This window comes from Cheilinus undulatus, linkage group 6 (assembly GCF_018320785.1).
Source record: "Cheilinus undulatus linkage group 6, ASM1832078v1, whole genome shotgun sequence".
NCBI classification, from domain to species: Eukaryota; Metazoa; Chordata; class Actinopteri; order Labriformes; family Labridae; genus Cheilinus; species Cheilinus undulatus.
In genome coordinates, this window is record NC_054870.1 from 4,103,255 (window position 1) to 4,121,761 (window position 18,507).

Genomic DNA, 18,507 nt, shown 5'->3' on the forward strand with positions numbered 1-18,507 from the left:
ACCAGTTTGGAACTTTTTTCTTTGCAGCAGAGATGTCATGCATTACATATCATGCACTCATTCTACTGCCATATTTTCAAAATAGTGTACAAAAAATCACATTTTCTTCATTACCCATGCCGATGAAATCGGCAGGGGGGTTATGTAAAGGGCTCCGTATCTTTGTTCGTTTGTTCATTTGATTGTTTGTATGTGTACAAGATAACTCAAGAACGGAAAGTCTATCTTCACCAAACTTTCAGGGAATATTGGGATTGTGACAGGGAAGAATCAATTAGATTTTGGTGATGATCCACGCACCTGTTCGGTTTTTCTTGGACTTCAAAATTTTGAACACCATAGTAATCAATGGGAGTGTGAGTTCCTCAGTGGCGCTGCTTAGGCGTGGCCGCCTCAGGCAGCCATTCTAGTTTTTCATGTTTTTCTTTTTAATTTAGAGAATTATATAAAAATATAGTTCCCTTAAATACAACAGTTCATATCAAATTTGCCAAAATGAATTAAAAAAATCATCACTTAGATATTTTAACAAGAAATAGTACAGCCCTAGTGTAATCTAATATTGTGTCAGTTATAGTATAGAAGAATTATTGCTTGTTTTTGTTGTAAAATCTAGAACATGAGGTACTTGAAAAATAATCGCACATTAAATTACAATCGCAATTTTAAAAAAAATCACAATTGGATTATTTTCTCAAACCGTTCAGCACTAGCTCATATTAGCAATTAATTTGAAAAACAATTGATACTTGGCAGAATTTCCAATACTGCGCAAAATATCCAATACTATGCTGTATCGATTTTTTCCCTCACCCTTAATAACAATTAACCTGATCCAGCAAAAATGGTTTAATTGAATAGCATACCAGGTAGCATGCAGCATTTATTTACCACAGACTGGGATTTTTAATAAAGAATATCACTCTCTCTCCTCTGCTCTCTGTTAAAGATACTGATGTAAAGTTTTTTTCAACTAAAATGATAAAGAGACTTAATACAAAGTATTTACCGACCAGTGAATGAAACGGACATCTGGAGGCATGGCAGTTACACTCTTAGTGCCACTTCAGTACAAACATAGTAGGAGATGTGTTTTTTATTAGGAGTCTAACTGCTGTGATACAATAAGAAGAATATAAAATCTCCATCACTGCTGTGTTTGTGTCCTCTCTCTCCATGCAGCAGGCTCCCCTCTCTCTCCCTTCTCTGCACATTTTCCTCTCATTCAATCCACACATCGACCAACCGACTGGAAAGTCTCAGCCCTGGGTTTTTTTGTGTGTTTTGACACAGCAGCTGGTCTAGTGGTTGGTCAGTTTTAGTTTTTGCTCTGAGATATCATATTGGTGGCACCTCAACCTGATAAAAGGAGCAAGGAAAGGTCATCCTTATCCAACCAACATGCTTTTCTTACTCTGTTACACTAAGCAGAAAAAACCCTCCTAAGGAGCGATGCAACAAGAATCATCCTGCAGCTGAATTACACAAATGTGGTAATTTATTTATTTATTACATTTTAATTTATGTGAATTAATCAACACAATTATGAACACACTGAATGAAAATGATTAATTCTATCAGAATGCTAAACAATTTACCAATAAAAGGCGTTTAGTCTCAGGAGATTAACTCAGTCACATTATGTAACCGATGCAAATATTTTATTGTGCATGATTTTAATGACTGGGTTTTAAATAATCATAATCCAACATTATTTCAGCTAACAGACCAACAGCCAGTGGCTAATGTAAGTTAGTTTACTGGCTTTAATCTGCTAATTTCAATACAGATTTCAACATTGGATTCATAACTTTGACCTAAAGGGACTTAAAACAAAATTTGGGGTGTTTTAGCACAGCTAAAGTGGAGTATGGCGTGGCAGCAGGCCAGCAGGAGGCTGTTTTTATGTGGTGCTGCATGTCAGTTTGATTTGATTCAAAAGTCTGATGTATTCAATGCTTTTTCGTTGCTCAAACAGTGGGTTTCTCAGCCACAGAAGAGTTTTCATGGTGATTAGATGAGAGATTCTAAGCTTTATTTTTCAATCACACTTTTTAATAAATATTAGCTGATCTGTTAAAATCAGTCTGGGTAAGAACCCTACTGACATGATGTGTCCCTTCACAACATCCTTTCATAGAAATCTAAGTCTTCTAGATCAGAGACGTGAACAGTTGGTCCTGAGTTTTGATGTTTTGCTCTGAAGCTTAAAATGAATCCATGGTTCTTGTTCTAGTTGTAAATAAAGACTTAAAACCATCTGTAACAGTGCAGAGATGAATCATGCACCTCCTTTAAAGCTTCTGCTGCTTCTCATAAAGTTTTGTGTTCATGTCCAAACCCTTTATTTCCCCACGGGCCACAAACAAGCGTCAAACCCTGTGGTTTAAAAATAAGGCCAATGCAGAAGTGCAAACAGCTGCAGTTCCGATAGTGTCCACTTAAGGCAGGGGAGTCAAATATGGACTCCATATAAAATGTTTTTATTTTAAGCTTACATGTTTACAACCTTGTTCAGAAGATAGTTTTGGTTAGAATAGTTTGTCTTTATGAGTACACACTGTACAAGGGGTGCTTTTTTTTGTTTTAGTTTGTAGTGGGGATGCAACGATTATAAATTTTCGTGTCACGATTATAGTCTAAGAAATAATCTAGGTTTCATTATTGTCCCGATTATTTTGCAATAATTCACAAAACTTTATAGATGGAATCACATGAACATTGTTTACAAATTTAAAGTTTTTTTGTTGCTCCCTTTTATAAATGGAAATAACGATGTTTTTTTGAGATTTATGCTGAAATCAAAATAATGTTTAAAAAATCCTTAAAATGTAAGTCTGCACATGACTGATCTGTGCAGAAATGTGCACGGCTGTGTTCAATTACACTTCAACTACCTTAACTTCTGATATATAGGCTCCTCCACTGTGTTTCGGACAGACCCTCATTCCTTAAACTTTTCTTTGTTCATTCTCAAGCTTTAAAGTTTGTTTAAGGACTGAGGTTTTATGTCTAAATTTATACTGTATATTTCCCTTTTGGTACAGATATTGGTATTGGCAAAAATGAGTATTGAAATATCAGCATATCAGATTTCAGCTGAATCCAGTCTTAGTTGAACCGGCTCTTCTAGCCTTCACTGAGCTGTGGCTGAGAGAGTGTTTAGTGTGTCTGCTTACAGGGCTGCTTGCTGATGCTAGCAGTCCTACAACAAGTTTCCCTCTGCTGTCTCACCAGGTGAGATTTGTCCCGCTGATGTACAGCTTTCATGAAAAAACATAGACAGTCAGATGCTAGAGACATTTTCTGGCCTTCATGTCATAATCCTGTTAATCTCTTTCACATTTAGCCATTGCCTTGTTCATGCTACATTCTTGCAGGTCCAGTGTGCTCCTGTCTTCAATGTTGAAATCAGGAAAGGATCAGTAAATCTTTACAACGCCTCTTAAATCCTCCTGTCCCCCTGATGGAAGCAGCTTCAGAGGAAAAACAATCCCTCAGTTCATTTAGCTGTAGTCTTGAGTGAAGGTGGTATCACCTTGCCGTATGATCAGCATTACATGCATGTAGTCTAGTTTCCACCAACACTCAGGTATGCATGCAAGGACACAGTTACACGCCACCCACACGGCATCTGGTCATTATAGGGTGATTAAGAAGATGGATGGGCGATTTACTGATGTTAATTCTTCCAACCACTTTTAAAAAACATGGAGGCCGTGTAGTCCTGGTTTACAAGTGTGTACATTAAAACGCAAACTCACTGGAGGACAGAAGTCATCCTCTAGGAGTAGGATGATAATACAAGTATTTGAAAAGATATCAAAGATCTTTTACCACTACTTTGAGGACTCACAGAGACCAGATTCCCATTGCAGAGGACTTTTTAGCCTAGTGGAGCCTTGTTGTGTCAGCCATAATTTGATTCAAATGCAGATCTGGTTCAGCTTAAAACAGACTCAAGAAACCTGCTGCTTACTGTTAGCATTTTAACCCCTTAAAGCCTGTTGTATCATACTTGATACATACTTTTATGATACCTCCATCTAATCAGAATGATCATGACTAAAACAAAACCTCCTGAATACAATATAGTATATGATAAAGATGCCCTCAAGTGGATTATCAGCTACCAAAAACAACTTATGTATCAAATTATATATATATATATATATATATATATATATATATATATATGTGTGTGTGTGTGTGTGTTAAATTTTATAGAAATTTAGATTTGTTTTTGGATTTCATTAGAAAAGTTCCAAAAAAGTTAGAATTTTCTGGCTATAATCTGTGTTTTCAGGCTTTCAAGGGTTAAAGTTAACTGATTTCCTAAATGTCATATAGAAAAGGGTATAGATTACACAAACGTGATGGACTAAAGAAGAGATCTGCTTTGGAAAACTATTTGGAGAAGTTCAGCTTTCAGCACCGTCTCTAACCTCTGTCTCCTTAGGAGAAAGTCCTCTGTGGCTCCAGAGTAAGATCAGGGATTTAGGATTAATTCTGATCATAACCTACTGCCTGTTCAGGCAGCTAGTTTTACTCCTTGAACAGACATGTTTGATTGTATTAATCTTAGATTTGTTCTGAATGACATTGCACACTTGTTGAGAAATCAAGGCAGCAAAGGTAAAAGAGCTTAGACCCGTTTGCCTTTGCTGGTTGCTCCAATAGTTAATTTGTACCTGTGAGTTGATGTCATACCACTACAACTACATGACAAGTTGGTCTGCAGCTTCAAGGAATGCATTCCAGTTATATTTGAAAACTGAATCAGGCCAGCTTAAAAATTCTTGGTCCCCATCCAGTCTGCTGTAGGTCTGCTCTTTGCCCCACCCTGCCCATTTTTGTGACAAGGGTTACCTTCACAAGTCAACAGAAGTCGGTTTGTGTTGGAGAAGTAAGCTGAGTTGACGTAGATGGAGAATTGTAGTGATAGCATGAACTGAAGGAAGGCACAGTCTCACCATACACATAAAGGCATACAGGCCTCATAGGTGCTGTAATATAAAGCACTTACTTTCTTTTTGGCTGACCGCTGAGCTCAGCCCTACACATGGGTCTGTATGTGCCTGACTGAGTGAATGACATTACTTTCAGAGCCATACAAACAGAGCATAGTGTAGCATAGCTTTAGCAAAGTGTCAGTTTTACTAGAACTGGACCATGCTTCTACCCTTGCAAAGCAGATGGATACGCCTGTTTCTGTGTTTCTCACAAGCAAATCCATCTTGCAAAGCTCCCATCTGAACCGTTTGGGCCCAGTTAGAAAGTGACAGGACCAGTCAGCGACGAGGGGCAGTACTTTCAGGCTCGGTGGAGTTGTGACGTGAGCAAGCAGCAGCAAGAGGCTGGTGCAATTATGGCGGAAGACATTAGCATGGATGCTTCTAAAGCGCCAGTTTTATCAGAACTTGATGACATTTCTTGGTTAAAAGAAGAACAAAGAACAGCCGTGAGTTGTTTTCTTTTCAGAAACGAGAAAAGTCGTGTACGTACATATCTACATTCGCCATGGTTCGTGTTAGGTAGTTTTAAATGGAGTTGCACACGCACACCTCGGTAGCAGCGACGACGTCACGTGTTTTGTTGCTCTGATTGGCCTTTAAAGATGTGACAGACAGAACATTTATCCAATCACCCTCCAAGTTTTTTTCAAATCCTTTGCCTTTCCCAAACACTGTATATTGAAGGTTTTCCAGATGGATGTGTGAAACAAATCCGTTTGGCGTGTCTGGTTACCATGCTTCTGTATGACATAAAGGATAAAAACAACACTCAAAGCTTTCATGATGTGAAAAGTTTTTCGGCCTGCTTCAGCATGAGTATGTGACAGAGGAGAAAGTGTTACTTGTTGTGTGGGTTTTTGTACAGCTTGAACTTAGCCATGGCAGCAGTTTTGTCAGAGCTGGACCACATTACTTTATTTAAAACAAGGGCAGAGAGCAACACTGAAAGCTTTTCATGATGGAAAAGATGTTTTGGCTCTCCTCCTGGTCTGCCTCTAACCTGGCACGCCAGATGGATTTGTTTCACACATCCATCTGGTTAACCTCTCATAGACAGTGTTTGGGAAAGGGCAGAGCCTTTTAAAGAAAAGGGTGATTGGATGAACTTTCTGTTTGTAACATCTTTACAGTCAATCAGAGCAACAAAACGTGACGACGTAGCCACTACCAAGGTGCGCCACTACTGAGGAGTAAACTCCATGACTGCCAAACACGAACCATGGCGACTGTAGGCATGTAGACGAGTATTTCCACGCTCTCCATTCATTTGTGATCCATGAGATTTGAAACCTCGGTAACCACATTCAAGTAGTGAAATTACACGCACACCTAACTATAATTACAGGCAATGTAGACAAAAGACACTGATCATGCATAAACAAGGGTCTTTATCTTTTTCCCCAAACACATCATTCACCATATACCCTGGTCAAAGATGAGAAAAATAAAGCCTCCCCACTCCCCCTTTTGAAGACCGCTCAAGAAAATCTAAAGGCCAGAATATAAGGCTGACTCAGCATTTGAGAAAGTTTGATTCTTTCTCTCATTTCTGGTCAGGGTAAAAACAAACAGTACCAAATATTGCACAACTAGTAAGCTAATTGAACTATTAATGGGAACCCAGACCTTCAAGTCTAATGATCTGTCCTCATTCTCTTCTGAATCTAAATCATTAACACTTCCTGTTCCAGGGGGATTAAAGTGTGAGCTATTTGTGCTAATGTGAGAGCTGATGACTAAGAGCAAGACTTAAAGTTAGGGTAAGAGCAGTGAGAAGATGGCGCCTATCCAGTCAGTTTTTCTGCAGGCTGCTGCACAACACACACAAACGCACACACACACACACACACACACACACCCACACACACATAGACAGTGTATATTTTCAGACTGCTGACTTAGAACCTAGAGACTCCGAGGGATTTTAGTGGAAAAATATGGAAGAAGATGATTCCATGTGACACAAAACTGCAAATGTAAGGTAAAACCCAAAGCCTCCAAAACAACAAGATCCTCCACAGTACTTCTAGACTCTGAGTGGAAAAGTAGTAGATCCTGGTCTTATCCTTGCTTTATTAAATTAAATTAAACTGCTTTGTTCAGTGAAATTTAATGGAAGTTACTATTAACACTCATAATTCACCTTCATGGATCAGTGTGACAAGTGTGTTGCTATTTTACTTTTATCCTAGAGCTGCACAATTGATCCTATCAAAATCTCAATGCCAGGCCAAGGAATTTCATAACTGCATAAAAGGCTGCAGTTATTTTTGTATTAAGAGGAACTTCAAAGGTTTACAAAAATTCCTGAAAGGCCCTTTAATTTACAGTGGTGCAGTAAGTAAAACACCTTAATTTTGGAAATATAAAGCTGTTTTTACAGCATTGCTGTAAAAGCTTCAGGTTTTGTAATTATTTCATAATTGCAATGGCAGTATTGTCAAACACATTGTTAACACATGCAGCACGACTTGTATCCTACAAGTTGGCTTATAACATTTCTTTACACTTCCTGGACACTGGGTTTGGTAACCTGAGAAACCAGAATGCATGGATATATTTCACATTTATGAGGGAAAGCTCCCATAGAAAGAAGCGTTCTGTCTGTCACATTCATGACGACCCAATCAGAGCTACGCTAAAGTAATGTATGCATTTGCAACTCTGCCGCCGTCGTAGATGGTGGAGTGGTGGTGGAGTTTCTTGTTGAATGAAATTGATTCCAAGCCAGGTCAGGAGATGTGTAAAAACATCTTCTCTGCAGACTCAAGCTTTCAGTGTGGCTCTTTGCTCTTGTTTTAAAAATAAATATGGCCCAGGTCTGATTAAACTGACGCTTTCCTACAAGTATATCCGAGCTAATGGCTACTGCAGCAGCAGCCATCGGATACACCGGTAAACCCCACCTGTAACGATTGCAAACTCATGCAAAAACAGGCCAGGAAAAGGGCAAAGAATCTTTTCTATCATGAAAAGCTTTCAGTGTTTCTCTCTGCCCTTGTTTTAATAAAGAATTGTTGTCCAGTTCTGACAAAACTGCCACTGTGGCCAAGTCAGAGCAAATCACTCCTCTAGCAACCACTCACACAGAAAGTAATTCTTTCCCCCGTAACTCTCATAAACTCACGCTGAAGCAGGTCAGCAGACGAGTGTCAACATCTTTACATCATGAACAGCTTTTAGTGCTGTTTTTATTCTTTATATCAAACAGAAACGTGGTGCAGTTCTAGTAAAACTGACGCTATGCAAAGTTACATCCGAGGTCATCACTGCATTGTAGGCAGCCACTAAAAACAGCTTTGAGTACGGCTAAACCCCGCCCATAGCTACCATTGACCTCCTCCACCAACAATGATCGGTCCGAACGGTGCTCATTGCAGCACAAATGTGTGGATTGGAAGTTTTTCAGGATTTGCCTGATGACAGTGATTGAGTCTGGCAAACTCATCTGCTTTGCAAGGTTAGTGGTTAGAAAAAGGGTGAGGAAGTAAACCACTGGGAGTCTTTAAAAAAGGTCCTCTGTTGGTGGAACACAGGCAGGTTTAAATGCAACATTTGTTCATCGGTGCTTCGTCCTTCATCTCTGCTGTGAATCAGCAGTGTTTTCGATGAGTTTTAATGCCAGGCTTTCCTTTGAAACCTGCACAATGGACATGCTGTGTACCCTGAAATAAATCCAACATATATGAAAGAGAGACGGCAGCAGCCAGAACAAGTGAGGGAAAAGTTAGTGCTGAGCCTTTTTTCCCCTCCAAATACTCAGATGAGCCATGGGTCTCTATAAATAGACGAAAGGAATGTCAATGTGAAAGAGAAGGACAAAAAGAGGGAAGAGGGGGAAGAGGTTGTAGATGGAGGAAGGATTGAAGTTTTAAAGAGAGTGGGATAAACAATACACTGAGAGATTAGAGAGTAGTGTTTGGATTTGACAAGGATGTCCCTTCTCACTCACTCACTCACTCACTCACTCACTCACTCACTCACTCATGTATTCAGCCCGTGTCCTGGTTCTGAGTTCCACATTTATAACTAAGTCAGAAAAAGCCTTATTGTGTTGCAAATTGGCTGGAGCTTTAGAGTGGCCGCTGATCCCTGGCCTTTCATCAGTGACCCACATTTTTAAAAGTAGAAGCATTTTTGAGCCAAATTAAGTTTCTGCTGGTTCATATTCTTGTTTTTTTCTGAAGAAGATTCTTAGCAGTTCTCTACTTAAAAAAATCACATCCACCTCAAACAAGACTGAAGGATTTTCTTTTAAAGTCCCCTGCAAATGTCTTTTTTATGGACAGATATATAGGCCCTTTTTTTCTAAATCAAAGGTTGATGGGGTCAGCACAGTAAGATGAATAAACATTTGCTTCACTTCCTGTTAACAGTAGGGGGCATTTTGATGAAATGTTTAAATGTTGGCATGTTCACTCTGATACTGTTGTTTTACCAGAAAACTTTGAAGAACACGGATTAATCAATCCAAAAGTTATTGCAGTTTAAAGTCATGTAACACCATAAAAAAAGCATTATTTTAAAATTGAGGTGAAACTGGTGGACCTCCTGTTGGGGCTAGGATACAGGTCCAAGAGGCTTTCTTGCAGGTCTAGTTGATTTTTTTTAGCTGATTTTTTTATGTTTAGCCCTGATATTAGCAGTTGATTTGATGGAAGAAAAACAATATTCCCTACAGTTTTAACAGGATCTTTGCTCTGGATCCTAAGAACCAGGATCTCTACAAGACATGCAGTTCAGATCCCCCTGAGTGAGGTTGGATAAAGCCTCTTGTTTAGTTGTTTACTTGCAGAATACAGTAGATCAGGTCAATTGATGGGGCAGTCTTTTCTGCATGCCATTGTGGATTGTTTCTGCACAATCAATCCAATCCAGATGAAGGCATCTCAGGCAACGTCCGTATGCCGTCCCAGTGTTGGAATTTCAGAACGCTTTGAGGTTTGTCCACACAAACTATGAAGGATAACCTCAATGTATTTAAATTTCTAAACTGGATATGATGCTCTGTCTTTGCAGTGTGTAACAGGGGATTAAGGGGAGCACTGAAGTGCTAGATTTGCATAAATAATTGTCATGTTGCTTTTTTAACTGGTTGTAGGATGTAACCATGCTCTGCTGTTAGTTATAATAAAGCTTGAGAGCTCCCACGGTGACGTCTGATTGGTGCAGCCCAGCTAGGAATGTGTGTATTCATACTATTTAATTGGCAATGCAGTGCTCTCACATATGGAATTAGAATTCAAGGGGTTGATAAGTGTCATCGTTTTTGCTCCATTAGCTCTGAAAGCTTGCCAATGCTTGATGCAAACATCTTGGTTGGAACTCTGTCATTAATGCTGACTGTTGTTGACTGTGTGTGCTGCAGGATAACGGTGAGGACTCCCATCGCATCTCTCCAAGTCCCGTAGTCCACGTCAGGGGTCTGTGTGAGGCCGTGGTAGAAGCTGATCTGATAGATGCCCTGGAGAAGTTTGGACCCATATGGTGAGACCAAAGAAACTGTGTCTGTGAGAGCTCTTGAACGTGTGTGTGATTGAGTGAGACAGACGCGAACAGGAAGAGGGGGAGGAAACCGCTTGATTGCTTATCTACCGGTCCACTCTCAACTGTTTCTCTAGTTATGCAGTCAAAGGCCCTGAACCTGAATGTCAGCATGCATTACATATGAGGAGAGGTTATGTATAACATTTGTAGTGCAGAAAGACAGAACAAATTCACACAGGGATGATTCCGTTTTTATTCATGCATTTATCTAAATCCTTCTAACATCTTGAACTAGATCCCTCATTAACAGTGATGCCAAGGTACAGACAATGGAGCAAATGCAAATAAAACAGGCAAATAACAGAATAAAATGAGAGAATTCTTCATATGAAGAGGTGATTTTTACACTCTAGTCATCATTGTCAACATGACTCGTTTCATACAGTATATTCATACATGGAGATATTTCACATTTATCTTGGAAACCTCCTATACAAAGTGTTTGGCAGCCTGTCAACCTATGGCAGGCTGTTCTGTTGTTACACCATGCTGTGTCAGCTGTGCATCCTTAAGCACACGGATCATTCTGGAGATGGCCTGAGTAGAGCATAATGTAGAGAAACAGAGACAGAGCGGCTGCGATGTGGCCCTCTCTGTCTTTGTTATTTTAATATTTAGCAGTAAAACTCACAATAAGTAGCAGGAAAATCAACGTTGAACTGTCACAGAAAGGCTGCACATTAGGAATGGGCATTATATGGTAATACTGTATCCTAAGGTATCTAAAATTTGCCACGTTATTGCTTTAAACCAGTGTTACTCAACGCACATACCACATTTTGTGTCTTAATGTGAAATATTATTACTCCAGAAAACCTTTAAGAAAAGGAAACCTGAACCCGAAATTGTCCATTTCAAGTCACAAGTCAGTTTTTTCCCCACACTTCTACAGTAGGTTTTAAATTGTCAACCATTAATTTCTGTCCATATATTTCCTTTGCCTTTATTTGCATTTTCTGCCACTATTCACCCATTTTGCCAGTTTTTGCTGCTTTTTGCCTGCCTTTTTGCTATTTGCCATTTTTCCCCTATTTGCAATTGTCAGCCAATTTTAAACCCAATGAAGCTGTCTTTTGCCAATTAATGTCACTTTTTGCTGATTACCTCACCTTTTTGCCCATTTTAGTCACCTTTGACTATTTTTTTTGCCACGTTTTTGCAATTTTTGCCACCTGTCACTCATTTTTTTTGTCACTTCTTACCCATTTTTGCCACTTTTTGCCCCATTTTGCCACTTCTCACCAATTTTTACCACATTCTGTGCTTTTTTGCCACTTTTCGCCCCATTTTTGCCACATTTCACCCACTTTTAGCCATTTCATGCCTATTTTGCCCCTTTTCGCCATTTTTTGCCACTTTTTGGCAATGTTTGTAAGCTTTTACTTATTTTTAATGCCACTTTAACAATTTTGCCACTTTTCACCACTTTGATTGTAGCTCTTGCAAAGGTAATTTCCAACAAATTGGCTATTTATTTGAGCGGGGTTAAGTAACACTGCTTTAAACCACCATGAAGACCATGCCATGTAATGAGTGCATGGTAATAACAAAACCTTTTAAATATGTGTCTGTCTCAGCCAGCAGTTCCACTGCCAGTGTGTGAAGATGCTTAGTTTAAACATGTTCGGTTAAATTCTTCTAATGATTTCATGACAATTTGGCAAAGCAATCAGAGCTAACCGGCACATAGAAACTGGCTGGCCCAGTGTGGGGCCTTCTCTAAAGTCAAACTGTTAAACATGCACCACTGGCTGTAATGTGATGCATAGTAATGTGAGTTAAAAACACGATAATTGTTCTTACTGGTTGAAGATCAATGATGAGAAATGTTAACGTTTAGGCTATTAATTAGAGGGGTGAACAATTTGGGAAAACAATCTAATTGCAATTTTTCCCCCAACATTGTGATTCATTTAAAATACAATTATTTTTGAAGTTCCTCGTATTAGTGTTTTTTTGGCAAACACAAGCAATGAATCATTCTATATTATAACCAACGCAATGTTGGATTAATCTAGGGCTTGACAATTCACACCAACTAACTGTCATTATTTTGTGTCCTATTGCAAATTTACTAGGAGTTGACTTATTGGTTGATACCCACTGATCTAGTTTTGGAATCGGAACAAATTACACACACAGAAAGGGTAGGAAATACAGATGGCCAATGTTTCTGCAATGGCTTTGATTGATTTTCCATCTTCTCTCAGCTTCAAAGATCTGAAACTGAGCTTAGACATGCGGTGCTATGTATTGTTTGAATAATTAATGTAATAGGACACACCTGGGTGATAAAACAGACCTGTTAGTCTCATGTTCCAGTAATTTAGCTCACATAAAAAATCTGGTGTTCGTTGCACATGGTGCTATCTTAAGTATCAGATCCAGATGTAAACACCTGGAAATGAAAGCTGAAATGTTGATCTCTTGTCTTATATTCAGAAGAGTCTTTTTCAGGGGAAAAGATGAAACAGCAGCTCTTGTATTTGTGTGTTTTCTCAGTTATGTGATGATGATGCCGTTCAAGCGTCAGGCTTTAGTAGAGTTCTCTGCAGTGGAAAGTGCTGACCGCTGTGTGTCCTGTGGAGCCAAGGAGCCCGTATACATTGCAGGTTGGTTTCATGAATTTTTGATTACAAAGACTTGCTGATGAGAATAACTTGTTACCCAAGCTTGTATTGGGTTAATTAAATGTCCCTCTGTGTGAATGCTCTGTTCATCTGTTCACCAGGCCAACAGGCATACTTCAATTACTCCACATCCAAAAGAATCACCAGGCCGACCAACGCTGATAACCCCAACAGTGGAAACAAAGTCCTTCTGCTGTCCATACAGAATCCACTGTACCCTATAACCACGGTAAGTCCAGACTCAGAGACACTCAGGGTTTCAATAACGACTCATTAATGGTGGAAAGACTAAAACTTAATAATCTTTACCATCCCTAATAAACCAAATAGAACTCATCCAGCTGGCTCTCTTTGTGATGTTTGGTCTGTTTACTTAATACTGGGCAATCATCAAGTTTCAGCTTCAATTATGATTTTGGCTTTTTATGATAATGAAAACAAGATAATCAAGATTAAATGACTGCTGTGCTGCACATGCTTTGGCTGCAGCTTTTGTCATATGTGGAAAATGGAGTACACTCTGCTATGAAAACAGCTCTCACTTAATTTAAGTGAGGAGCAGAGAGAGCCGTGGCATGTATTCTAGTTAGTTTGAGGATATAGAGGATAAGAGAAATGCAGCTGTTTGTCTATAAACATGACTAGGTTAAAACATAGTATATGGCTGACTACAACATTCTGGGATGCCCGTTGTAATACCAGACAGCGGAGAGGTGTAGCTCTGCCTACTCCCTCAAACAAGGTATCCACAGCGCAGAGCATTAACCTGACACACCAGAGAGACTGTTTCATATATCCACTGCATGAATATATTTCACATTCATCTGGGAAGGCTCTCATAGAATTCTCAGAACGTGATTGGAGGAACATTCTGTCTGCTACAGTCATGACAGGCCAATCAGAGGGACAAGACCGTTGACGTTCTGCACATGCGCAGATCTTGAGCTAACAAGCCACCGCTGCTGTAGATTGTTGGTGGCGGATCTTCTCGGTGAAGAAGCTGATGCCAGTCGGGAGATATGCATCAACATGTTCTCTGCCAAGACAACCTTTCGGTGTAGCTCTTGGCTCTTTTTAAAAAAAGAAATGTGGTCCAGTTCCGATTAAACAGCCATTTTCCGACAGCTACATCTGAGCTAACAGCTACTATGAGAGCAGCCATTGGATAACCAGCAAACCCCACCCATAACAATAGCAAACCGGGCTGAGACAGACCAGGAGAAGAGCAAAAACATTTTTCTGTCATGAAAAGCTTTCAGTGTCAGGAGTCTTTGCCATGTGTTTTAATAAAGACATGTGGTCCAGTTCTTACAAAACTGACGCCATGGCTAAGTCTGAGCTAATCACTCCACCAGCAGCCATTTTATACAACCACTCACACAGCAGGTGACCCTTTTCCACTGTAACTATCACATACCTATGCTAAAGCAGGTCGGTGCAAGAGTGGAAGCATCTTTCAAATAACTTGTAGTTTTACTTGTGGTAAAACTGGCGGTATGATAAAGCTACATCTGAGCTAATCACCGCAGTAGAGGCAGACGTTATTGTCGGCTTTGAGTACAACTAAACCCCGCCCATAGTGCGACTCTGTATGTATGCTCTGAAAGTACAGTCAGTCAGTCAGTCAGTCACGTACAGACCCATGTGTAGGGCTGACCTCGGCCTTTTATGAAGGGAAAATTACTTCAGTCATGTTAAACCACTTTAGTTTGAAGAGTTGGACATGGACCCACACCAAATAATCATCAGAATTTGTTCCATGGTCAAAGCTGCCCCTTAAAGCAACATAACAAATTAATGTAATTATCTGAAATTCACATATGAAGTACAGTATTGTCATTTATGAATTTTTAATCTTGGAGAGAAACACCATATTCTCAAACAAATGATCTGATCATGTTTGATTAAAGGAGATTTAGCTAAAGAAGCATTATCTTTACTTAAATGTATATTTTCTATTTTTGTCCAGGATGTTTTGTACACAGTGTGTAACCCTATCGGCAGTGTGCTGAGGATCGTCATCTTTAAACGAAATGGAATCCAGGCCATGGTGGAGTATCCTTTCTGAGTGTGTCACCATGTTTTTCTGCACGCTGTGTGTGTTTTAATGTTCAGTGTCTGCTCCTTGACCTTACTCGTTCAGATTTGAGTCCATTCAGTGTGCTCAGAAGGCCAAAGCTGCTCTGAACGGAGCTGACATCTACGCTGGCTGCTGTACACTCAAGATTGAATATGCAAGGGTAAGAGGCACAAAACACATCCGCTCTCATCAGCGTGGAATCATGCTGCATCCTTTATCACTGACGAAACTGGGATTTTCTCCTAGAAAACACTGTCATAAATTAAAATATGATTTTAAAGGACTCCTAAGAATTCTAAAATAGTGAATATGCAAGAAAAATGCAATGAAATGATTGGAAATTCATCTATTGATCTCCACTAACTAGGGTCTAGGTGGCTTAGCTGGTTAGCCTAGATGTTTCTCTCATCAGCAATGTTTTGCAGCTTTTCTGCAAAGAGCTCCGCAGAGGAAACCTTTATTTTGGCTGCTTGTTTCCTCAATGCCATCCTTTTGGCCACTACTCAAAGCTTAAGGCCGCACGTGACGGTTGGTATCTGTCACACTGACTTAAGTATTCAGATCCTTTTGCAACAACACTGTAAATTTATCTCAGGTTTCTGCTAATTCACATGATCTCTGAGATGTTTCTACACCTTGATTGGACATGATTTGGAAAGGCACACACCTCTCCGTAGAAGGCCTCCTAGCTGATGGTGATTGCAGAGCAAAAGCCAAGCCATGAGGTCAAAGGAGCTGCAGAGCTGCAGAGCTCAGAGACAGGATTGTTGAAGAGGATCTGGCCACAGACCTCTATGGTGGGGCATTTTGGGCTCATCTGTTGCAGATCGCTGCAATGGGGCAACCTCGGTGGTGGGGTGGGAATTGAGGTTCACCTCACCACTAAATAAGGAAAACCCAAAGAGGGTTAGGGTTAGGCACCCCAACCCTTAAGGTTAAGGTTATGGTAAGAGTAAAGGGGAGGGGGATAAGATTAAAAATAAGACAACACAAAATAAGGAAAACCCAATAAGGGTTATACATATAACTTCTCACAGTCCAGGTCACTTCACTGTAGAGGTTTGCGACAGATGAGCCCAAACGCCCCACCATAGAGGTCCCCAGCCAATCCAATTGTGATCGTTGACAGGTGCAGATCTGGAGAAGGCTACAAAAACATTTCTGCTGCACTGAAGGTTCCCAAGAGAACAGTGGCCTCCAGAATTCTCTAATGGAAAAAGTTTGGTGCAGCCAGGACTCTTGTAAGAGATGATCGCCCACGCTGAGGAGTTGGGGACAAAGTCCTGGAAGGACAACCATCGCTGCAGCCCTCCACCGATATGGGCTTATGGCAGAGTGGCTAGACAGAGGCTTCTCCTCAGTGATAAACACATGAAAGCCTTTTTACTCCACGTGAAAGCGAAGCAGGCTTTCATGCAACATAACAAAATTGACTGAAAAAGTGAAGGGAGTCCGAATACTTTTTAATGCTCTGTATTAGGGCTGAGCAATAAATCGATTAAATCGATAAATCGGGTTTTTGGAAAATCAAGATTTTGAAAATTGAATCACACAGTAACCACACAGTGTGGTATAACACAGTAGCTTTTACTGTGTTATACCACAGTAAAAGCTACTGTAAGAAGTTCTGGCAACCCTGCAAACAAAATGATCAATTTTTTCTTACATATTGTTAATGTGTAACCACAGTGTTCTCAAATAGAGAAAAACATCCTGCTCAGTTTTAATAATCACATTCATTCTGAAAACTTTCAGTAAAAATTGAAATTAAAAGTAGTTTTGGTCTGCTTGCTAACATATTTCTTCTTTAATGACACTGGTTCTGTAGCAGAGATGACAAGAAATCAAATACAGAAATAATCAGTATTCCACTGATGCTCTTGTTTACTCGCATACATCAAGGAGAGACTTAAAGAGGACATGAAACAATGAAATGAACCACCCCATAGCGATGTGGGGATTATTATTATTTCTTCCTGTCTGCTTCTTAAGCAGGTAAAAACTTTCACAGTCTTTCACAAATAAACTTATTAAAACATTATTATTATTATTATTATTGTTGTTGCTGATAAAAGTGAAAGAAATCCGTTCGAGTGTTTTTATTTTTCATTTGAAAAGAAAACAAAAAGGAAAAGATTAAAATTGTAAATCGAGTTTGGTGTTAAAAAATCGTAGATTCAATATTTTAACCATATCACCCAGCCCTACTCTGTATAATATTACTGTATGCATCTGAATAAAACTGTAGGATAATCCAAATCTCTGTTGCCAGTCTGTGGAGTCTTAGAGCCAAGTGTCCTAGTGCACTGGTTCCCAACCTGGGATCCAGGACCCAAAGATCTTGAGGGGTATGATAAAAAAAAGCATGCGCGTGCCTTTTTTAGGGTTTTATAAGTAAAATAAGTAAAATCTGTGTAGCAGCATTGTGTCACTTTGTCTTCTCTCTTGGGTCCTGGGGGGGTTCTGCTTTTCTTAAGTACATGTAAGCGGGGGCTCCAAGGAAAAATGGTTGGGAAACACTGTCTTAGTGCATTGTGTAGCTGCAAAAAATATGACTGGGGCTGAGTAGGGCTCAGCGGTGCATGGACTCACTCAACTCCCACTAGTAATTGAGACCTGAAGATTGTAGAAGCTCTTTGCTGCAGTGACTCAGTCCCCAGAATCCAATATTTTGACTAGAGAACTCAGCTTAATGGCACTGACTTGCACACTGACTGCTGTACTCAGCTTCAAGCTGCAACAGTCCCCACTGGGGTTTGGACTCCAATGTTGCCCCAGAAGGTCATTTTTGAAGTTTTTCCTTTGAGAGTACAGTAAAACTTGGGTAACACCTTCTTTAGATATTGGTGGGGGTTTCTATGGATCCATGTAATGAAGGGTGCTGATTTTTTTAGTGCAGTCTTAAAGCAGATCACTCACTTGTCCTTGGTTTTGTTTGATTTTTGGCAGGTAGAAATGTGTGCTTCCTTCCCTACATGCTGCCAAGACATAATGGTCGCCTAAAAGCGACTTTACAGGGAATTTTGAGCGTAATTTTCATAAGCTCACCGACCAGTTGATATACAGAAATGTTGATACTATGGAAGGAGAACTAATGTAAGTTAGAGGAATGGTAGACAGGAACAGGAAATTAAAATCTATATTTTGAACTTTTATCAAATACATTTTGGGATCACTTGCCATAAACCTGGATGAACTAACTTCCCTTTATGCCTGCAGGATGTACATTATGTAC

General features: G+C 39.7%; 1 protein-coding gene across 1 annotated transcript in view; it reads left to right on the plus strand.

Annotated features, from left to right (window-relative positions):
* Positions 1–18,507, plus strand: part of LOC121511039 (heterogeneous nuclear ribonucleoprotein L-like) — a 66,200-nt gene that overhangs the window by 16,067 nt on the left and 31,626 nt on the right. The window contains exons 3-7 of the mRNA XM_041789532.1: positions 10,384–10,502; positions 13,065–13,174; positions 13,294–13,421; positions 15,162–15,247; positions 15,336–15,432. Of these exons, the coding sequence (XP_041645466.1) occupies positions 10,384–10,502; positions 13,065–13,174; positions 13,294–13,421; positions 15,162–15,247; positions 15,336–15,432 (540 nt within the window). The remainder of the gene's footprint in view (positions 1–10,383; positions 10,503–13,064; positions 13,175–13,293; positions 13,422–15,161; positions 15,248–15,335; positions 15,433–18,507) is intronic.